At 49.7% G+C, this 22,282-nt stretch overlaps 6 protein-coding genes across 6 annotated transcripts; 2 read left to right on the top strand and 4 right to left on the bottom strand.

The window, feature by feature from the left end:
- Window positions 1-1,554: 1,554 nt before the first annotated feature.
- On the top strand, window positions 1,555-8,319 carry DEU56DRAFT_781420 (uncharacterized protein). Its single transcript, XM_041352038.1, has 10 exons — window positions 1,555-1,939; window positions 1,989-2,453; window positions 2,503-5,085; window positions 5,145-6,240; window positions 6,289-6,650; window positions 6,703-6,930; window positions 6,979-7,057; window positions 7,107-7,340; window positions 7,393-7,868; window positions 7,929-8,319. Exons 1-10 carry the CDS (start codon window positions 1,811-1,813, stop codon window positions 7,947-7,949), a joined length of 5,673 nt encoding a protein of 1,890 aa, XP_041212453.1. The 5' UTR covers window positions 1,555-1,810; the 3' UTR covers window positions 7,950-8,319.
- A 37-nt stretch (window positions 8,320-8,356) lies between these two features.
- Window positions 8,357-10,241, bottom strand: DEU56DRAFT_57606 (FAS1 domain-containing protein). The gene is made up of 6 exons (XM_041346900.1): window positions 10,002-10,241; window positions 9,882-9,953; window positions 9,386-9,831; window positions 9,247-9,335; window positions 8,951-9,191; window positions 8,357-8,896 (listed from the first exon to the last, which is right to left on the bottom strand). The coding sequence occupies exons 1-6, from the start codon at window positions 10,169-10,171 to the stop codon at window positions 8,505-8,507; spliced, it is 1,410 nt and encodes a 469-aa protein (XP_041212454.1). The 5' UTR covers window positions 10,172-10,241; the 3' UTR covers window positions 8,357-8,504.
- A 1-nt stretch (window position 10,242) lies between these two features.
- On the bottom strand, window positions 10,243-12,894 carry DEU56DRAFT_57605 (ATP synthase alpha/beta family, nucleotide-binding domain-containing protein). Its single transcript, XM_041346899.1, has 11 exons — window positions 12,667-12,894; window positions 12,501-12,620; window positions 12,405-12,448; window positions 12,251-12,352; window positions 12,063-12,203; window positions 11,856-12,007; window positions 11,677-11,809; window positions 11,603-11,623; window positions 11,200-11,555; window positions 10,632-11,151; window positions 10,243-10,575 (listed from the first exon to the last, which is right to left on the bottom strand). The coding sequence occupies exons 1-11, from the start codon at window positions 12,839-12,841 to the stop codon at window positions 10,486-10,488; spliced, it is 1,854 nt and encodes a 617-aa protein (XP_041212455.1). The 5' UTR covers window positions 12,842-12,894; the 3' UTR covers window positions 10,243-10,485.
- On the top strand, window positions 12,854-18,822 carry DEU56DRAFT_881307 (uncharacterized protein). Its single transcript, XM_041356101.1, has 15 exons — window positions 12,854-13,042; window positions 13,095-13,108; window positions 13,157-13,195; window positions 13,244-13,281; window positions 13,333-13,414; window positions 13,462-13,756; window positions 13,806-13,974; window positions 14,024-14,514; window positions 14,568-14,658; window positions 14,712-14,815; window positions 16,066-16,111; window positions 17,115-17,581; window positions 17,634-17,939; window positions 17,995-18,435; window positions 18,486-18,822. Exons 1-15 carry the CDS (start codon window positions 13,029-13,031, stop codon window positions 18,643-18,645), a joined length of 2,757 nt encoding a protein of 918 aa, XP_041212456.1. The 5' UTR covers window positions 12,854-13,028; the 3' UTR covers window positions 18,646-18,822.
- A 133-nt stretch (window positions 18,823-18,955) lies between these two features.
- DEU56DRAFT_57890 (NUDIX hydrolase domain-like protein) lies at window positions 18,956-20,142 on the bottom strand. Its single transcript, XM_041346914.1, has 5 exons — window positions 19,681-20,142; window positions 19,584-19,624; window positions 19,456-19,525; window positions 19,277-19,401; window positions 18,956-19,222 (listed from the first exon to the last, which is right to left on the bottom strand). Exons 1-5 carry the CDS (start codon window positions 19,807-19,809, stop codon window positions 18,976-18,978), a joined length of 612 nt encoding a protein of 203 aa, XP_041212457.1. The 5' UTR covers window positions 19,810-20,142; the 3' UTR covers window positions 18,956-18,975.
- A 208-nt stretch (window positions 20,143-20,350) lies between these two features.
- Window positions 20,351-22,220, bottom strand: DEU56DRAFT_729379 (major facilitator superfamily domain-containing protein; the record flags this gene model as incomplete). Its single annotated transcript, XM_041348097.1, has 13 exons — window positions 20,351-20,427; window positions 20,482-20,499; window positions 20,558-20,589; window positions 20,641-20,698; window positions 20,755-20,947; window positions 20,996-21,092; window positions 21,145-21,497; window positions 21,543-21,627; window positions 21,679-21,756; window positions 21,806-21,854; window positions 21,907-21,935; window positions 21,990-22,016; window positions 22,069-22,220. The coding sequence occupies 13 exons, from the start codon at window positions 22,218-22,220 to the stop codon at window positions 20,351-20,353; spliced, it is 1,248 nt and encodes a 415-aa protein (XP_041212458.1).
- Between the last annotated feature and the right edge of the window lie 62 nt (window positions 22,221-22,282).

Consider the following 22,282-nt stretch of genomic DNA (forward strand, 5'->3'; position numbering starts at 1 on the left):
CCGTGATGCAATTCTGGGCATCCGAATTGGCCTGGCTCCGCGCGTTTACCTGGAAACCAGTTTCAATCCCGCGATTCCTCTTCTCAGTCTATGTACGATGCGTTCACATAAACGCAATTCCTATGTATTTGCAACCCCCAACACCATCTCTGCCGCTTACAGCCCTTTCTGCTATGCTATTCTCGTAGAACAGTGAGTAAAAACGTACATACTGATAACCGCCACCATCCAGTTCTTCTCGTCATATCTTACGCACTCCGCGAATTTTGATCCAAGTTTATAACCCGGCCTTGTGTAAATTCTCAAGGTCGGCTTATCCCAGCCGTACCTCCTTTCACATATCAAAACACGACCTACAATTCAGTTGTCCAAGAAGGACGTATTGCCTTTTGCCATATTCCTCTCTCGTCCTGCGTCCTGCAGGTCGTGAACCGAAATTGATAATTATGATCACTATCTCAATGGTGGCCAGTTTCTCGTTCCGCATGTGCGCTCTATAAATGTTATAAGGCGGCCGGATCCTTTTTTTGCCCAGAACCTTTACCCAAGATACGGTACGTCAACGTCAGTGCATCATGTTCCGCAATTCCACCGTTTACGACGGAGATGACACTCATGTCGCTTTTCAGATTTCCACCCAATGCTATCCGCGTTCGGTAACAACATACGCCTTACCAATCGCCAGCGGCTGCATACCGTTTCTCGATGACCTCTCTGGAGTTCCACCTTAGGTGCACGAATTCCGCAACAGTGATGCACAATGCCTCCTTTCGACAGATTTTGTAGGAGACGGAAATCCATGTGATCAGTTTCTCACTGCCAGCAATTTAATTCAACTCATCGCCCTTCCCCATCGGTTCTTATCATCTTCCGCACCATGGCCGAGGTTTGGAAGCCGATGTTCTTTTCGAAATCTGTCAGGAGCTTAGGTTTGTGTTTACTATCTTCTCCATCATTGTGAAATCGATTTCGCCTATCCAATTCAATTGTTTTATAAACTATGCACGAGGCTCGTGTCATATCCGATAATCATTGTATCTTGCGAAGCGACGAGCTGCCTACGCAGATTTGGGATATGAAGACACTTCACAACAGCCTGCAGTGTGGAATGCTTCTGGTATTTTTGCCAGGATCATCTTCTGCTTCTGCAGGAATGAGAATAATTTAAGCGATTTACAAAACCTCGATGTTCTTACGAACTCTAGCATTACCCACTCACCCCTCGAATCGTGGGATCGATGACTGGCCAAAAGACACGATGCGGCTATATGGGTGTGGACCTAAAAAATTGTGACTGTGTCTCCGACTCAAGGATCTTCATATCTCCGCATACTTGTTACTCATGAGTATTTCTCACCAATCACCTTGCTCACGTTCATGTTCGACTGCCATCAGATCATCGTGTTGTCTTACACAATTACTGGTTCATGTGGGCAGCGATCTATACCACAGTGATCAGTATATTTTTTCTGCAAATGTAAGCATTAGGACAACAGGAGGAATGGTGGAGAGCCACTGCAAGTGCAAACAAAGCCAAATAGCGGGCGCTGTGGACCCTAGTGTCACCAGGACTAAGAGAGCCAGCCAGCAGACTCTGAGAGTTCTCTGCTCACGTTCTTGCTAGTCGTCGTCAACAACGGCGACCAGCTTCGCCATCATACCACCTAGCAACCGCCGATAGGGCATCAGGATTTGGTCTACCTTTCTCTTTTCTTTGTTCTTTACCGACCGCGTGTTGCTTTTTTTGAGTTCCACTGTTCCACGGTGTCGTTTACGTGTTTCTCTCACTCATTGTTGGTCTTCCTCTGGAATGTCGGCCACGTCTGCGCTTCTAGACAGCCAACGTGAGCACGAGCTCCACCTTTCATTTGCTGCTCAAGGAAGCGACAAGAAAATCGCGGATGATGGCTTAGATATGCACCAAGTCCACAACACACAGGTAATATCACCTCAAATTCGTGTCGGAATCACACTGAAGGTTCAATCAGCCCAGGCTCCATATCTCAGCAGCACCTCCTGACGACGAATTGTCACCGATGGACACAGACCCCGAAATCCTATCGCGTTCAGGATCAGTTTTGTCCTCCCTTGACCCGTACTATTTTGGCATTCAGACTCCCGGAGACTCGCCTGCACCGCAGTTGCCTGAACCAGGATTTCCCCCCATGACGCCTGAGACGCGCACACCAAATGAACCAGTTACGCCAGGGCGCGATCCAGCCAATATCGACAGGATGGGCCTCGTTGGTGTAGGCGAGCTGGCTACACCTCGATGGGGTAAAATACAGAGGCGCACTCATGATGAAGATACAGATAGCCACGATGAGCAGGTTCACGACCATGTCCTCGAGGAAGATACCAACGAACTTGTCATTGACGAGGTCGAGAAGGATGGTCCCGATAGTCCATGGACCATCGAAGCAGTCGATGGCGAGTCAGACGGCAAGGATGAGGTATGATTTTGTCAGATCAACATTATATAAACTCACAGGTGGTTTGTAGCCAACGGACATAAAACAAGTTACCCGTACTCTCCGCTCACGTAGATCTCTAGCGGATGAAAGTGGGGGCGAGGAAATTTTGTATCCCCGCAAGCCTTTCGGTTCTGAGTTGTTACATCCCACCCACTTACCCAATTACCCCCCTGCATCTCCAGAAGAGCCACCCTCGCCACTGTTACCCCCCCTCCTTACTGAGCAACCCTTCATTGGTGGTCCAGTGGTTGTGTCGTCTCCTCCTAGCGCTTTTACTCCGCAGCGCAAGGCTAAGAAGCGCACGTCGGACGAATTCGAAATGGACCATACAGGCTCTCTTGTCTCCAAACTGTCGGGTGCTCCAAAAGACCGCACCGGCTCAACAACCAGGGACAGGGATGAAAAGTCTGCTTCCACGCGCAAGCATCGCAGCATTGGATCCAGTGTTTCTGGAAGTGCATCTCGTGATCGTACCCGGCGTCGGGAAAGCCTTGCTGTCAGTACACCGGCCAAACCTTCTGATGTGCCCCCTCCGATGGATGCTACGCCTGTGCGTTTGGAAAGGGAGAAACATACGCGACAGTTATCCGCTGGATCTTCATCGTCGAGCCATGATGCTGCTCTTCACGCACACACTCGGCGCGTGCATACTACAGATTTTTCCCATCTCCCTCCTTCTCCTTCGACAACCTCTATCCAACATATTCTCCGGCACGCTGGCAGTGCCACCAGTACCACCAATCCGCCTCTGCGTCCATCATCATCTCACAAGGATATGACACAGCCTCAAGGCCAATCGCAAGCTCATTCCTCCCCCAGTGTTGCACACTCGCTTCTACGCGGGACGCAGGAAGGGTGGCCGGGTTTAGATGACGATGCCCATGCTGAGGCTCTGCGTAAGCTTGACGGACTGTCGATGAAGACCGCACGCGCACGTGCGAGCGTTGGGAGCTTTGGCAGGCCTTCGAGTATGAGTCGCCCTGGAACGCCAGCTAGCACTGCTGGCAGATCTGGAGTGCACTGGGAGGGCGTTAGCTCTGACGGTGGAGGCAAAATTTCTCGCCGAGGCAGCACTAAGGACAGGGAGAGAAAGGAGGAACTTTCTCAGCGTCAGCCTATTGGCCTTGGTATTTCTCTTTCCGGGGACCCTTCGCAGGAGCACACCGAAGTACGGGGTGGTGGGATTGTCAGCGGCGACGAACATGCGTATAACTCATCTGGTGTTGAGAAAACTCCGAAAAAGCCGGGTTCTATGAGTACACGCTTGAGTTTTACTCCAAAGCGTGGGTCTGCATCATCCACTACATATACAAGTACCCCAACGAGTTCGCGTGATTCCGCATCTATGTCAACGGCCACCAGCGTGACTTCAGTATCTGGTCCTTCAGCCTCTGGTCGTCATTCGACTGGTGCAGGGAAGGGAAGGCGGAACAGCGCGGGCAGCGATATTTCCAGTGCATACTCAGGCGGTGATGTGGCAGCGTTTAAGGACCGTCAACCTTCCTTCGCCGCCAGTGGTGAAGCCCTAGAAGAAGATCGGGTCCCCCCCGTCCCACCGTTACCCAAGGACTTATCTACTTATCGTTCCCCTCCGCAATCCTCACATGGGATTGCATTCCCTCCTTCTGGCGCTGATGAGAGTGACATTGACCGCACTATGTCATTAGAGGTTCCCCCTGGTTCTTCGAAGCTACTCTCACATTCGCACGCCCAGTACTTGCAGTCGTCTGCGAATCACGGAAGCTACTCCGCCCCCGAGTCTGCTCCTTCAGTCGCCAAGACGCCCTCGAAGAAATGGAGCTTCTCGAATGCGCTCAATATCAAACTCACCCCGTCAATGTCATCGATGAAGGGGAAAGATTCGCCGTCGACCAAGTCTTCGGGATTCCCTCTCAGTCCACGATCGGTGCAGACATTCGGGCAACAGTTGCGGAAGTCGGGTTCTAGGGAACAAGCTCTTTCTCCTCCCGTCGCTCCCGGTGCTTCTTGGTCTCCTGGTCAGCCAGATGCAATGGCATCCGCTGCATCCCTCGCCTCCATGTCTTCTGTTGGATCTACCCGCAATCCGAAGTCCCCCGCTGTCTTGTCTGGCAAGGCACCTAGTCGCGCTGGAACGGCTTCCAGTGCCAGCCATCACACGACATCTGCTGCTCATAATGCCCCACTCAGTCCCTCGTCAATGCGGCGTCACCAATCTAAACGTCTCACGCCATCGTCCATACCATTCTTCCGTCGCTCGTCCTCTCAGAGCATGCAAATACCCCCTTCAAACCCAGTTACCATGTCAGTATCACCGACGCAATCATCATCAGGCACTGGTGCTTCTGCAACCCATCACGTCAAGACAAGCCGCTCTCCAAACAAAGAATCAAGCCGTGCTGTTCCGACAACTCCCGCCTCTTCACAGAAGAAATCGTCTGTGCTTAGCCTTGGCCTTCCTTCATTGTTGAAATCTAGTTCGCGGAGAAGTCTGCATGGGGATAAGAGTGACAATGGCACTTCCAAGGAAAGCGCGAGGTCCAAGGATTTGGAGAAGGAGAAGTCGAAGCAAGATCAGAAGGAGCGTAGTGAAAGCAGAATATCTGTGTTGATGGGACGTAAGAGGGGGAAGGTGCGTGCCTTCCTGTATTCATATTCGGATTGAATCTGACAATATTGTGGGCCTATCAGACCCTATCGTCCACAGATCCAAAAAAGGGTGCCTCTGTTATTGCTTTACCGCCCATGCAGATGTCCGCATTACCTGCCTCCACTGCTCAGCGTGTTGCGAATCTAAAGAACAGTTCCTCGGCGTCTACTCCCGCATCCTCCGTTACGCGGACACCATCGACATCACGTGTGACCTCACAGACTGTAAGCTCAATGCAAAAGCAGTCAGATGCTTCGCTACGGAGTCGCAACCAACCTTTGCCCACAATCGCTGGGTCACCATCAGTTGGAACCACTGGTTATAGCGTAGCAAAGGAGTCGAAAGATTACCCGCCGTCAGTGCTTTTGAACTCGATAGGTGGCATGTCAAAGGAAACGCCCACCAAGATTCCTCGCATTTCGAGCCGTACCTCAGCTGCAGGATCTCCTGGACTTGGAGGTGCAACCGTATCCAGTCGTCGCATCAGCCTTAATGTTACTGCGCCTTCGACGGACCCTTCTCCAACGCCCGCCGATCCTTCAATAAACGAGTTTGGTGTTCTGGATAGTGGTGACGCACCGGTTATGAAGGCATCGGGCGAAACGACAAGGCGACTGTCTGTCCGAGCTTCTCCATCAATCAATTCCCGAGTTCCAAGGCAGGCCTCTGGGCCTCCATCCTCTGGCGGCATCCCTCGAAAATCCAATCGTGATTCGGTCTCTTTCAGCACTCTGCGTAAAGCGTCCACGGGCTCAGTGGCCTCCACTACCTCGGTGGCACCTCCCAGCGAAACAACGCACTCGCATAGGTTTTCTGCTTTGTCTCCGTCAAAAGGTTTGAAACTGCTTAGTCCCAAGATTTCTCTCTCCACGCGGTCTTCAAACAACAACGCTTCGACATCTAGCGTCCATCGGGCTCATGCAGGGACTCCTGCCTCAAGTCGTCAGTCGCTATCGACTCCTTCTCCAGTCCCTAGCGCCATCGATGAAGAGGAACTCCTTGGCGATGAAGAGATGATGCAATACATCAGACGGCAGCAGACTAAGAAGATGGCACACGGGGCATCGCAGGCTGAATTGGATGATCTGCTCAAGTTTCCAGAACCGATACCACCAAGCCCTGCATTGACACCTGAAGGTCAGATGCTTCCTACCCTGAGAAGCTCAATCATTGATTTCCACGCAGAGGTGTTGAATTCTTCCCAGGCTCAGTTCCTATCCGATTATGAGAAGGAAGAAATTCTCAACTATCCCCAGGTTTACTGCATAGGTTCTGGGAGCCCAAAGAAGAAGGCCCATCCTGAGATTGTTGTCAACAATTTCGGCTACGATGATGAACGCGGCGATTATCAAGTAGTGAATGGCGATCATCTCGCTTTCCGCTATGAAATCATGGATACCTTGGGCAAGGGCTCATTCGGTCAGGTGCTGAACTGCAGAGATCACCAGACGGGCGAATCTGTGGCGATTAAGATCATCCGCAATAAAAAGCGTTTCCACCACCAAGCCCTGGTGGAGATCAAGATCTTAGACAATCTTCGTAAATGGGTATGCATCCATACTTACTTTATTCTTGAAGATTTATCGACGCGTCTTTCAGGACCACGAAGAGAAGCACCATGTCATCAAGATGACCGAGCACTTCTACTTCCGTAATCACCTCTGCATTGCCATGGAACTACTCAGCATCAATTTATACGAACTGATCAAAGCAAACGGGTTTGTTGGGTTCACAACTGCTTTGATACGACGCTTCACGAGCCAGATGATTTTGTCTCTTTGCTTGATGCGGCATCATCGTATAGTGCATTGCGATCTTAAGCCAGAGGTTCGTTATTCTCGCATTGCAGGCAGATTGTCTTATGACTCTGTTTAGAATGTCTTGTTGCGACACCCAGCGAAGAGTGCTATCAAAGTCATAGACTTCGGTAGTAGCTGCTTAGAGCACGAGAAGAGTGAGTTTATTTCCGCCACAGTCTATAGATCTTACTGAGCCGCGCATAGTCTATACTTACATCCAGAGTCGTTTCTATCGGTCGCCTGAAGTTATCCTGGGCATGAATTATCACATGGCTATCGACATGTGGAGTTTGGGTTGCATTCTCGCCGAGCTGTATACGGGTTTCCCTATCTTCCCTGGTGAAAACGAGCAGGAGCAGTTGTCTTGCATCATGGAGGTCTTGGGGCCCCCAGATAAGGACTTTATCAATCGTAGCTCCCGAAAGCGGCTCTTTTTCGGTAAGATGACGCATATTGACGACCTTTGATCATTTTCCTGACCCTTACTAAGACAACAATGGCGCACCCCGACCTGTGGTGAACTCTAAAGGTCGTCGTAGACGACCTGGCACGAAAACACTTGCTCAAGTTCTACGGTGCCAAGACGATGACTTTGTTGACTTCATCGCGCGGTGCCTTGTATGGGATCCTGAGAAAAGGATGAAACCTCAAGCAGCGCTGCAACATAACTTCCTCCGTGCAGGACGCCGAAGCAAGATCACTAGCCCTTCGCCAGCTACTGCGAAGACTTTGCTTTCTTCATCTAGCCTTACGAGTTCTCGTGCAACCAAAGTCACTGAGACACCCAAGAAGTCGCAGATTAGTGCTCCCACTCCGTTGACCGCCAGGACTTCACGAACGACCACGAACGGAGTACCCTCTACTCCAATACACACGACTACTGTAGGATCATCTCGGACGTACCGGTCCGGCCAGCCACACGGCCTTTCCTCCCAATATTCCAGCCGGACACTCAGTGGGTTCGCAGTGAGTCGTCAATCCTCATCGGAAATGCCGTTCGAACAAGAGCTTATGAGCTGGCTGCAGACAACAGCCTCTTTGAAATGAGCGATGTGATGCACATTTGACGCAAACACCTTTTTTCGCTGTGCTTTCTGATACTTACTCCTTGGGAAATTTTGCTTAGTTGCTAAAGTCTTACCTACAACCACAAGCTGGCCTTCCTTCTTCATACCCGGTCCGCTGTATTTTACCCCTACTTGTCATTTGCATGTTATCCCATAGGTTTTCTGCATATCATCGTAATGCTCGCATCACTCAATATAGTTTCTTCCTTGTCCTGTAGATTGCACGTGTGTTCAACCTCTTGCCAACGACGTATCATTTTCAACGCCGATTGCATGCACTCCAAGGACTTTTGGTCCACTCGGAATTGGGAATTGATGAATTGACAGATCAGTCTTTTAACATGTGTAACGTTATGACACCTGCGTACGAAACATCGCCCAACAAGATTTTAATAAATATGTAGCATTGGAGCAAGATCAACTCAGAAATCAGTTACAGCACGTAAATTACAGTTGTAGTCTGGTTTGAAAATGAACGAAATATCAATCACACCGCATGTCCCATTGACTTGCACCCGCGCACTGAAACAACAATTTAATCTTGCATAGCCCATTGTGGCAGCCACTCCTCCCAATCCTCCCAGTCAAGGTCAACTGGTTCATGCCCATAGTAGTTATGGAGGTCTTTGTGGTGGCCACGAGGATCGAGCAACGTCGTAATAACATGCAAAGCGCCGTTCCGGGCAGGAATGTCGTACGGTCCAACGCCACGCCCATTGACTGTAAACCTGGTGAAGTAGCGGGCAGGACCAGGAAGAGGAATCTTCGCTTTATAGCGCGCAACCTGGACATTCAAGCTGTGGTTCTCCAACAGGGTAGGAAGGGTGAGGTTGTAAGCGTATACAGGATTTCCGGGAGGGTCTACGGGGGGACCAGCCTTCCAGTCATCAACGAAGTCAGTGTAAGAAGTGGCATCGTGCACATAATCTGTGGACAGACACAATTAGATCCACGATAAGATAATTTTCTGGGAATACTCGCCTGTGTGTAGCACGACGTGAGGCACGACATGATACTCCAGAAGCTTCTTGAGTGCTTTTGCGCCAAAGGGCGAGAACAAGAAAAGTCTTAATTTGTTGGGAAGACGCTGGAATGCTCCTGATGTGGGGGCAAAGAAAGTGGTGATTTCTGCGCCAACGAATGATCCGTGACCACCATCTTTGCCAGAGGTCCACCAACGATCAAGTGCACTAGTTAGGTCCACACGCTGAATAGCGGACGTCTACACAACGGTAAATATAATAGAGGAGAAAAAAGGTACATGATTACAAACTTACCACATATGAGAAGACTTCGGGAAAAAGGAACATCTCGCTGAACAAAGAAGGGGGGGGCAGAAGTGGAATATTGATGGTGTGGATTACACCTGTACCGTCGTAAGCATGCGCCCCTGGCACAGTATCAAATCCAGCTCACCATTGCTAGCTTCAGTGTCACGTCTTATAACATCTACCACAGTGTTAATCCTGAGACGAGGGGGAACAACCGTGCTCTGAACGCTCAAGCGCAGTGGCTGATGGTCCATGCTCCCATCCTTCAACGTCAAATTCGTTGCATAGGTAGAATTTTGAACAAGCGCAGCAGAATCCAGCTTCTCAGGCAATGTGTGATACGCGAGGATGCCGCGAATGATGCGGCCAAGTGCCTCCTTACGATGGTCCTTGTCACGAGAATCGGGTACGTCATCAAGTTCCTCAACCTGAAGGACGAGGTGGCCAAGGTCATGAGCGATGTCACGCTCATCCCCACGTTTAGGCGCGAAAGATGTGGAGCTGAACTGATAACCGTCGTCGTCGTCGTCATCCCCGTGCGAGGGCTGACGGTGTGGGATACCTGAGTTTGGAACCGCAAAAAATGTGATGCTGGAGACGGATGACGTCAAGGAGACGGGTGATAGGTGAGTAGCACTTACCTGGCCGCAGGGTCGTCCAGTAGGTCAACGACCCTGTCGCTCAAGTCGATGGCTTTGACTAAACGCGAGTACCTGCTAGGCTGTTAGAATGCGTCAGGCCTGATTATTATTGTGGGTAACCTGTCGTCGTCTTTCAAAACCTGGTAAACTGTCCTGTCCTCCGAAAGGGGCGCAAACAAGCCCCAGCAGCGAACTAATCCCCCAACGGGGAATTGCGCAAGCCAGGGTAGCGTAGGAAGAGCATACGCACTTCCAACACAGAGCAGCGGCACAAGAGTATGAATTCTCATAGGTAGCGCGGACCAATGATGGAGAATAAAGGTGCGAACAAGAGGGGCTAAGGGTCTTATATAACCCCTAATGCTCTCCGCAGCACGAACGCTGGCCGATCAACTGCGCATGACGGGTAGTGGCGCAAGCCCGCATCATGCACATTGCGTCGTTTGTGTAATAAACGCAATGATCCTTGAAAACGAGACCTGATGCAGCAGGAACATTGTTCCCGCATATCTACATGGTACGCGCTGCAGTGCAGAGTGACAACTGGTATTACGCTATGAGCTACAAAGGGTTATGGCAACGTCCGATCGCGAGCATGCTCGTTCTACTCTACCATCTGGCGGAATTTGTCCTGGATTTCCGTGTGCAGTCCGTCCAGCTTCTGCATGATATGCTCCTGTCCTTGCGAGGGAGACTGACAGAGAAACTTGATGGAGCAAAAACAATGACAAGACAATGACAGACACGTACCTCAAATTTCATTTGTGAGAGCTTAAACATGAGGTCACTCGCGGTATCCTTGATTTTCGCGAATGTCAGATCGCCTTGTGCTACTGCCCTTAGCGCTGAATCGTGGAACGCAACGAAATTCTTCAACATTCCTGCAGTCTTGTAGAACGGACAGTAGCGATCGTACTCGCTCATGCCGTTTTGCTGCAGGAAGTCGTCCTTGAGCATCCGCGCGACCTCCAGCGTAATCTTGTCCGATTCTCCCAGCGCGCTTTTACCGACAAGTTGCACGATCTCAGCAAGATCTTCCTCCTTCTGCAGAATCTCCTTCGTCTTCATGCGTAGGGACACGAAGCCTTGTGAGTTAGACTCATAATAAGGCTCAAGCACTTTCGTGTACTTGGAGTACGACAAATTCCAGTTGACCGACGGGAAATGCTTGCGCTGCGCAAGCTTCTTGTCAAGACCCCAAAAGACCTGCACGATACTAAGTGTGGCGGATGTTACGGGATCCGAGAAGTCACCACCAGGCGGGGACACACTAAAATGTGGTCAGGATGATGTCAACACAGAAGTAATTCCTACCTACGCCCCAACAATCGACACTGTTCCTTGCCGCGCTGGGCTACCCAAACACTTGACTTTCCCGGCGCGCTCGTAAAAGCTCGCCAGCTTGGTCCCCAGGTAGGCAGGATAACCTGAATCAGCCGGCATCTCAGCCAGACGACCCGAAATTTCACGTAGCGCCTCAGCCCAACGCGACGTTGAATCTGCCATCATTGCCACATTCGAACCCTGGTCCCGGAAGTATTCCGAGAGTGTGATGCCGGTGTAAATGGAGGCCTCGCGAGCTGCGACTGGCATATTGGAAGTATTAGCAACGAGTGTGGTACGCTTCATAATAGGTTCTTGGCGCGAGCCAATCTCCATTGTAAGTTCGGGGAACTATAGAATGTCAGCGCGTGTCTCTGTTCGAAAGGAAGTGATATCACCTCCATCAACACTTCAGCCATCTAGAAATGGTATATGAGGAATGAAGCAACTTGAGACGTCTTCAATAACGCACCTCATTTCCGCGCTCACCACATCCGACGTAAATGATGATATCACTATTCGAGAACTTGGAAAGCGCTTGCGAGATGACGGTCTTGCCACAACCGAAAGCACCGGGGATAGCAGTAGTGCCACCTTGCACGCATCTATGCGCCTGTCAGGCATGAATGAATGATATTGAGACATACGCACGGGAAAAGAGCGTCCAAGATACGCTGACCAGTCAACAGGGGGAAATCGGCGGTTTGTTTCTCGGCAACGGGTCGAGGTGCACGGACTGGCCATAGCTGCATCATGGCGTGCTTTGTTGTCCGACCCTCGAATTCGGTCTCTAATACGATGTCCTGATGAAGAAAATCATAAAGAGAACATATGAATGTAGTTGTGCTGCGGACGTACATCGACTGTATAGCTTCCCTTTTCCGCGATGTGAGTGATTGTACCGAGAGCACGGGGAGGAAGCATGATCTTGTGGTTGTCGACGAGCGAGTTCTCATAGACACCGCCGAAGATATCACCCCCTGATATGTGGTCGCCGACCTGATACATATCAGTATATCACCAATGCCCGATCAATATCGAATCACCTTGTATGCAGCAGGGGTGAAGTCCCAGGATATTGAGCGATCCAGCGCCTCTGTGTTGATACCGCGAGGAATGTAGATTGATTTGGATAGTTCTTGGATGGACTGTATCCCATTAAATAAGAAGGTATCTACGCGACTGAAGTGTGGGGCTTACTCGGAGTGGTCTCTGAATGCCATCGACGATGTTACCCATCAGACCTGTGAAGAGCTGAGAAACCACAATGCATGCCACATTATTTGAGTAACCCACCTGGACCCAACTCAACACTAAGGGGTTTGCCTGTCCTTAGGACAGGATCGCCGACGGTCACACCAGACGTCTCCTCATAAACCTGAATCGTTACTTTATCTGCCTCTATTCGGATGACCTCTACGCCTCGTGAGTCTCACTTCGTTCCAGTACTAAGGCTGCTCACCTCCGACGAGCTCGTCGTGGCCGACGCGAACAAGCTCGTACATAGCAGCTCCAGTCATGTTCTCTGCGATCACGACAGGCCCTGAAACGCCATACACGTGTCCAAAGCGAGATTCGCGGTCTTCATATTGGATTTTTGGGAGGTCGCGCTTTGCGTTCTGGAGAGCGCCCGCCATCGTATACACAATGACAAGCTCTGAGTACTGACTATCGAGCTCCGGGCAGCACGCCCAAAGCGGAGTGTGAATATCATCGGTTTTTACCGAGGCGCGTTACCGCAGTGACGCGTCCCATAGCATAAGCAGTCTGTCTTGCTCATCGTTCTCTCCGTCGTCCGGAACACTTCTTTCACCGTCTGACACGATGCCTCCAAAAGCGTAAGTCCGTTTAGCATGCTCATTCTATTTGATGCTAACGACGTTCATGCAGTGATTGGGAGAAATGTATGTACAGCTTGACAAATCTCTTGTGCTGTCACTGATTTCTTGCAGACGAGAAGAAGGCCGACGACAAGGAGGAGAAGATTCAAGGTGTTTTGCTCGCATTCCCCGCATGTATCACGCCCTAACACCTTTCAGCTCTTACTACTAGCGACATTCAAATCCTCAAAACCTATGTAAGTACAATGTCCGAATGCTCCGTCCACCTACCAACGTATTTCTCGCAGGGCCAAGGCGCATACGCCGCAAAGTTGAAGAAGACAGAACATGACATCAAAGAAGTGCAGAAGCGGATAGATGAGAAGCTTGGTGCGCACAATCCTCTCCGCGCTGTTCATAGACTCATTCCAATGTAGGCGTGAAGGAGTCCGACACAGGCCTAGCTCCGCCGAATCTCTGGGATCTTCCTGTCGACCGACAACGCATGGGAGCTCATCCATTGCAGGTTGCACGGTGTACTAAAATCATTCCTGTCGACCCCAAGAAAGCCGAGGCTGCACGCGCCGTCAATCCCGTCGGTGCCGCTCAAGGCCAGAAGGGGGCTGACGAGCAAGACAAATATGTCATCAACATCAAACAGATAGCTAAATTTGTTGTTGGTCTTGGTGATCGAGTCGCACCGACAGATATTGAAGAGGGTATGCGTGTGGGGTGTGTAGAATTCCTTGTGCAAACCGGCGACGTACTAATATTTCAACAGTGTGGACCGGAATAAATACCAAATTCAGATCCCACTACCACCCAAGATCGATGCTTCGGTGACGATGATGCAGGTTGAGGAGAAGCCCGACGTAACGTATTCGGACGTTGGTGGATGCAAAGAGCAAATCGAGAAGCTGCGTGAAGTCGTTGAGACGCCGCTACTATCAGTGGGTTGTTCATATACTTAGTCATGCTGAGCAACTGACACCGTTCAAGCCCGAACGCTTCGTCAAGCTAGGTATTGATCCCCCAAAGGGGGTTCTTCTCTTTGGGCCGCCAGGAACCGGAAAAACCCTTTGTGCACGGGCAGTCGCCAATCGTACAGATGCCACTTTCATCCGCGTCATTGGCTCCGAGCTTGTACAAAAGTATGTCGGCGAGGGTGCGCGAATGGTGCGCGAGTTGTTTGAGATGGCACGCTCAAAGAAGGCCTGTATTATCTTCTTCGACGAGGTCGACGCTATCGGTGGGGCGCGATTTGATGATGGCGCCGGAGGTGACAATGAGGTGCAGCGGACAATGTTGGAGCTAATTAACCAGTTGGATGGATTCGACCCCCGAGGGAATATCAAGGTACTCATGGCCACAAATCGCCCAGATACTCTTGACCCTGCATTATTGCGTCCCGGTCGACTTGATCGGCGGGTAGAGTTCTCGTTGCCTGATAACGAGGGCAGGGCTCATATACTTAAGATTCATGCTCGGAGGTGAGAGGCTCAAGTGCCCACACTGATCAGTCTAGCTGATGACCCCTCTTTAGTATGAGCGTCGAACGCGACATCCGATTCGACCTTATTGCTCGATTATGTCCCAATACGACGGGTGCTGAGCTTCGGTCAGTTGCAACTGAGGTGAGAAATAGCCTTCTCCGGTACCAGACATGTTGCGATTATATCCTGTCCAGGCTGGCATGTTTGCAATTCGTGCGCGGCGGAAGGTTGCTACGGAGCGCGACTTCCTTGACGCTGTGGAGAAGGTCGTGCGGCAAGGGACGAAATTCTCGTCAACGTAAGCCATTGTTCATATCTTGCCCGAACAAATCTCATCATAATTTGCCTCCGCAGACCTCTATATCAAGTGTACAACTAGACTGTTTGACTCTAGGCTCGCATTGTTTTGCATGTATCATTCTCCCAAATCACGCATTTATGGACTGCTTGAGCATTCGGTTATGTAACCAGGACTCAGCACTGAGCACACACTTGAGTCTCGACCAAAGTCTCGACAGTTCTCTTTAGTATTGACTCATACTATAGGGATTTATCAGCAAAGCTATCAGGTTTTCATCGCGATCTGCAAGCCAGGGATGGGCTACAAATACCATGCAGCATGATGCCCCGCGACGGCGAGTGTAATATCTCTCAAGATCCTTTACTAATTGCTTGCGCTCTTTCTAGATATATCCTTGCGCAGATTGAGTATCGCTCCGTAAGGTCTGTGCATTAGATATTCATGACCAAGATATCATGCCATGCTGGTAGTTAGAATTTCATCCGAGTGGAATCGGCGTAGCATCAACCTCGAGGAAACCATTTCTGGTATGCAGTTCATGTTACTTCTGCTTCTTATAGGATAGGATCCACATACACAGTGGGGTTGGGACGTGTCATCCCGTATCACTTTGTGTGACTCCGCCTGATGTGGTATGCACTAGGAGACCTCCTGCTTGAAGGCTCTTTCGAGTGCCCAGAGCATGCCGAGGAACTATTTCTGGTATGCACTTCAGATTATTGCATGCAAAATTTGGGCCGTTCACATGCAATCAGTTCCTTATCGTCCAGTGCTCAAATATTTGGTGTGGCTTTGATGCTTCAACAGCCTAGATCAGATCGTTTGTTTGGCTCGCTTTAGCCTGGTGTGACATATGCTGGACGACCTAGACTTCAACGCATCCTCTTCCTTTAAGGACTCAATGAGCAACAAGACGATACTTCGATGATGGACCTGGACTTTGGCTATGTCAGTCTTGGCGATAGCTGTATTAAGCTATTGTCGAAAATATTTTACGAACCGTGAGTTACACCTTGAAATGTTATCCCACATCGATCACGAAGATATCGTCAGCTTCGTTGTGGACTTCAACGTGGTATTCATGCCACACGGAGACAGGTAGAGGTTTATTTAATGCATGTCGTTGGGTGTCTATTGCTCGGCAGGTGGCGCCTTCACTGACTAATTTTGCATCAGGCATTCTGTCAAGCTGAAATACCCACTTATCACGCTGTGCAACTCCGTTCTGCACACATGATGTTAATCAGTCTTTTGCAAGAACTTGGCAATTATGCAAGTCATTTTCTAATGTCAGTCGCGACACATCCTTCTCGTCTCATGCTGAAGCTGATGTTTATCAGGTTTGTTGTCTTATTCGTTCTCCCAATTGTATACGATTACGAGCCTGAAGCAAAGGACGACCACGTCGTCGACGCCATCACAAGGTACAAGGATTTGGTGGTCGGAGGTTTAGCGAGGTCTGACGGCGTTAATGGAAATATTCTCTCTCCGTATGTTTGGACATGCAGTGAGGGCTTGGAGTTAAACCTTAGTGATTCTTCTAGTTTGACGGCTACCTGGCTGGTTTCCTGGTGCTATATTCAAGCGATCATCAGTCAAATGCATCCGGGCAGGCCATGACATACGGGAGATACACTTCCAACGTGTCATAGAGAGAATGGTGCGTCACCCGGTCAATAGAGCCACAAAAAACAGACGAGCCCGCGCAGTCTACGGGCGACATTGCACCATGCCCGGCGGCTGATACTTTGAACAAGATGAGGTTTTCTGTTTGTCTTCGACTCAGACTTTTTCCACTTTACTTGTCTTCCTTCTTGCAATGGTTCTCCACCCCGGGGCACAAGCTAAAATGCAAGCGGAGATTGATCGAATCGTTTGCAAACACAAAGTCCCAGACTTCGATGATAGGCCAGCGTTGCCCTGCGTAGAGAGACGCTCAGGTGGCATCCTGTGACGCTCGGTCTGTCCGCAACACAACATCCTTTGACAGTATTCTCTGGCATTCCGCACGCAACAACAACCAGTTACATCTACAAAGACTGTTTCATCCCTAAAAGTTTGTTTCCGTGTGTCATTCGTCGACGTTGCTGTATGACTATGAGTGTGTGAAGCGAACAACATGTAACTTAGCATAAACTTGCTAACGCTGATCAAACGGTTAGTAAAGGAAAATTCGCACAGTACTACTCTAGTATGTAGCGCGCTTACCATTGATCAAGCTTGCATATGTGAATCTTTCTCTATCCCATATAAAGGAACTGCTACTCAGGGGAGCCGTGGTCCGTGGAGAAGCTAGTTCCGTCCGTCCAGCACAATGATGATCAGCCTTCGAGTGGGTGCCCTCGCAGCGCGTACCATCCAACGGCGACGGTACCATGTTCGTCGTGCACCGTCGCCACCGTCTGCTGAAGCTGCTCGACTTCTAGACTCATTCGCAGCACATCCACCACTTCCTTTAACGCTCTCAACACTCGTGTCCTTTGGGAACCCTTTAACACCTGCATCTGTGCTGCGCTCAGTAACCTACGTGCTCTCTGAGATACCAAGACGCATGGCCCAGCGCGTCCACGCCCTCGAGGCCTTGCCATTCATTGTCGGCACTAATCCATATGTTGCACGAACTCTCAACGGTCACAGAGACAGCTTCAATGTACTCGCCACTTATCCCGAAGTGCGCACACTTGAGGACAACAAAAAATTTGTCGATGAACTAGATATACTCGTGCAGAGACATAGAAACGATATACCAACCATGGCCAAGGGGTGCGCTAGTACTTGTGTCTCGACCGATTAAGCTGACTCCAATAACTCTTAGATTCCAAGAGTGCTCGCGATACATGTCACCGACTCAAATATCCAACTTCCTCGATGGTGCTATCAGATCCCGCATTTCTGTACGCCTGATTGCTGAACAACATATCGCGCTCTCACACGCACTTGCTACGGAGGATCCCGGCGCTGCAGAGGCTGGTGTGCTCATGCACAATGGTGTCATTGATCCCAAGTGCTCCCCCGCGGCCATGGTCCGCATGTGTGGCACATTCGTCAGCGAACTATGCGAGGCGACCCTCGGTGCAAGCCCTTCCATTACGATAGATGGCTGTCCAGAAGCTGTGTTCGCGTAAGTTCATATTATCTATAGCACAAACCCATCAGTATAATTCTCCACCACCCAGCTATGTCCCTGTGCACCTTGAATATATCCTCACCGAAATGCTCAAGAACGCGTTCCGCGCGACCGTAGAGCACCACCACAAGCTCCATGACCTCGTTTCATCCCGTCCGCTACCACCCGTACAAATCACCATCTCACCCCCCACTCCATCCCACCCATTCCTATCGATTCGAATTCGCGACCAGGGTGGTGGCGTCTCACCGTCCAACATGGCTCGTATATTCTCATACGCTTTCACTACCGCAGGGCATGCCGATGACCAGAATGGAGATGGTGGCCCGTACGCTGCCCAGCATATTGGCGGGAGCGCTGCCATAGGGAGTGGCAGTGCAGGGGAAGGCGGGAACCTTTTTGGCGAGATTACAGAGAAGGGTATCCAGGTAGGCCTTGGAACAATTGCAGGTTTAGGGTACGGACTCCCTCTGAGTCGATTATACGCAAAGTGTGTTCCCCTTCATTTTTCACCTGTCTAGCCTCATGTTGAATTTGTAGATATTTCGGTGGTTCATTGGATGTATTTTCGCTTGACGGGTGGGGTGAGCTCGATCAGGTATTCTTGGGTCGTTTCGGACTTGCTGATGATCTTGCAGGCAGCGATGTCTTCATTAAACTTAGATGTCTGTTAGATGAAGCAGGTAACGCCGAGATATAGATCTATCAGACGTGGTAACGTGTAGCTGTAATTCATTTCTGACATTTGGCTGTTACTCTAAAGCTCGTGTCTCCAAGCAGCCATATAACTTGCGTGTTTTTCCGGTGTCCTGTCGACAATAGTTAATGCATCTTGATTGTGTGTGGGTGTGAATCTCCCAATTTCATTCTTGTCTCAGTTGCGTGGATCGCTCCTCATCCCCAAATCCTGATATCCAGAACGTCGGTGATCAGCTGGTCCTTGAAATGGCCACCCTCTCCCAGTTAGTACTGGTTGTACATCACAATTAACGCATAGCATCAAGATTGGTTTTGGATTGGTAGTATCATCTTAGTGACTGGCCCTTGCAGATTTCTCTAAAATAACAGTGCCAAACCAGTGCCTCGTCATCGCGAATTCGCCATCGTCTTGCGTTACACAATCAACCCGGCCAACAAACTTCCGCCCTTGCACCAGGAGGGGCAGCCAGTAAACATCACTATCCCACATCGTTTCATACGGGATCGGTGGCACCTTTGCGTCTGCGTTAGACGCGGTTGACGCGAATGAAAACCACTCCGGTCGCATTTCGTCTGACCTGGGGTCCGGCCCTTCAGCGAACAACGCAGTTGCGCAGCCAAAAAGGACCTACTCTGTAGGTGTTCCTGAGTATGAGTGGGCGGAAAATATCTCGATCTGGAAAGCCCATCCAGCGCCTTTCGTCATGAACAGCAATGATCCTGCGTGCTCGAGGGGCGCATCGATGCCGGCTTCTTCCTGAATCGTACATCAATATTTGCTACTTGTCTTGTAAAAATGAAGTTAGAGGACTTTGAGTTCGCGCATCGCAGCTTCGATGAGCGTCTCTCCTGGTTCCACCTTGCCACCAAACCCATTGTACCTGTTATTATTCCAAAATCACTCTCGTGATTGTGACAAAGCCACAGAAGCTTGCCTACTTGTTGATGCCAAATCCACGTTTCTTCAAACCGAGAAGGATCTAAGAAGCTGAAGTGTTCCCCTTGAATGGGTGGACTGTATGGTGCCAGTACACACCTTATCGTCCTGGATGACGAACGCGTTGGTATAGAATCGCTTCTGGTCGAATGACAGCCAGCCTCCTTCTCCCCCTTGAACATATTCTACAAGGTTTCCTTCAAGCCCAGGAGGAAGTATGCATGGCATTTTAACTTGTGGTTCCCTTGCGAGGCCTCACAGAGATCAAATTAGCGCTGAATCGCGTCTCAGCATTTGTCAGAAATTCGGTACCGAGTATCGGTGGAAGTACTTGCTCCATGTAAGAAAGGTGCAGTGAAAAACTATCCGGCCAGTTATTGACTGGGTTATTAACCCAGGAGACAACAGCTTATTATTAACCGACATTTTTTAATGGAGGTGTAGGCGGCGAAAATCGACGGTTTTGAGCTGCGGGAGAGGCCCAAAAGCTGCTGGACGGGTCAGAGGGTCCCTGGGTGAGCAGGTGAGCACAATGCGACAATACCTAAGGGGAAATGCCGACACGCTAACCGAGGGACTGCGAAATTCGCATAAATATTCTTAAGGCATCATGCATACTCTAGGCTATAGAAGGGGTTGAGTGATATGCTTTTTCCTTGATCTGCCTTCTGACAAACATAAACCGCATGATTATATACATCATGCCACCAGTAACTGAAACCATCTGTCATCGAGTTAACATGAATTCTGGAGAAAATAGTAGTCACGGTCAACTCACCCCAGAAAACAGAGCAGGTATCCACCAGATATAATTTGATGTCAGTAGAGCACCAGATATGGGTGTTCCTCAATTTAAAAAAAATTAGAATACAAGCCAAGAAATGGCACAAATGCACCTACCAATCAAGCTTCCAAATCCTGCAGCGATCACATACAAGTTTGAAATAATGTAGAAGTTATAGTTAATGTTACCTACCACTGATGAAGAAACAAATGCCCATCCGCGCGCTATAATCTAAATTAGATGATTTGCACTTCCGAATCTAAACTATTGCTCACCCAAGCTCAGAGAGGTCAGGCGTTAAAGTAGCCACAAGCGGAGCTATCATCGCAATGTCTGCATCATCCAACCCATCATTAACTTTTCACCCTAGTGGAAAAGAAACGACTTACACAGCCCTGCAAAATAGCCATACATCACACCAAGTACAACGACGCTGGCCAGGCTACTCAATCCAATCATGCCCAAAGTGAGCACACCGCCCGAAATCGTTGCAACTATGATCAAGTTTGGGACTCCCGTGAACGTCGCGATGAACCCTGATGTAACTCGTGCCACACAATTGGACACATTTAAAATCACTAGCTAGTGATACAGTCAGCAGGCGAATCATTTGCATAGTGCTGTACCGACAGAGTAAAACGAGAAGGTGATGCTGAGACCGTGCTTGATAGAGTCGAGTTGAAAGAAGAACAACGGGTAATAGAAGCCAGTCTGGAAAAATAAGCCCCTGCAGGACAGTTATTTGAAAGAAATCGAGAGAAGTTGTTTTGAGGTCTCACCCTGCTATCGCGAAAAGAAATGGTGCATCACGAATACATTTTCTAGCTGCCGTAATATAGTTCGCTGGTGTTATCGGCGGATCAAGGCGAGTTCGCATGCATAGACATGCTATCAAAAGGAGCACGCTGACCAACCCTGCGCTTGCACGAACACCATTTCCAAAACCAAGACGACCATTCAGAAGGTTATTGAGCATAATCGGATGGATGACAGCACCCAGCGATGAGCCCGAAGCAACGAACGTCATAGCCAGTGTGCGTCTCCTTCGGAAATAATGCGAAACAACAGCTATGCTCGGGACATACACGAGTCCCGATGCGATACCCAGGCCTATGCCTTGAGCAAGGAATATCTACACTTAATCAGAAACCGGGGTCGTAAAGTTGGGAGACGGTACCTGATAGTACTGATCAGGTTTCGACAAAGACAACATGAAGAGAGAGAAACTCTGCAGCAGCGATCCAGCAATCACAAGATGGTAGCTAGATAAGCTTGCTGAGTATCCTCGAAAACCTCCAAAAAGTTACACCCACAAATATCCCCGGTCATATAGTGAACCTGATATCAGGCCCACAGCGGTGACCAAAAATGTGTTCAAGCTCCCAATCCATCTGTAAGACCTTGAGCATACCCGCCATGAAGACACACTTGGAAACTTACGATATAGCAGACGATGTCTCGTTTGTGAGGTAATGTTGGGTATAGAAGTCTGAAGGGTAAGAAGTATAATATTCCATTTTCACTTTCATGTACAACAATACCTTGGTAGACACCAAATGAAGTGGTGTAACTTTAACCTTCAGTCGAGCTATTCTTCGTCGACAACAGGTGGTACCTAACTCACCCAAATCCGCATAACTGTACAAGAAACCTAGGCAGATCAAGTAAGGCCCAGCTTTACCGTCCAGGTTTGAGCTTCTTACGCTCCAAAAGTCGTGGCCCAAGCAGCCAGACCACCTTCAGGAAACTCATGCGGGCGTAAGGAAGGGTCGGAGTCCTTGGCAACTTGGCATCCTTCCGGTGTATCTGAGCCCTCCTTGTCCTCTTGGGGGGCGGTTCCGTCCGTATAAAGCATTCGAGGCTCGGATTCAGATAACATCCTATGTTAGGACAGCTGATGATAGCGACTGTATATAT

Source organism: Suillus clintonianus (genome assembly GCF_016758775.1).
Source record: "Suillus clintonianus strain FC179 chromosome Unknown DEU56scaffold_11, whole genome shotgun sequence".
NCBI classification, from domain to species: Eukaryota; Fungi; Basidiomycota; class Agaricomycetes; order Boletales; family Suillaceae; genus Suillus; species Suillus clintonianus.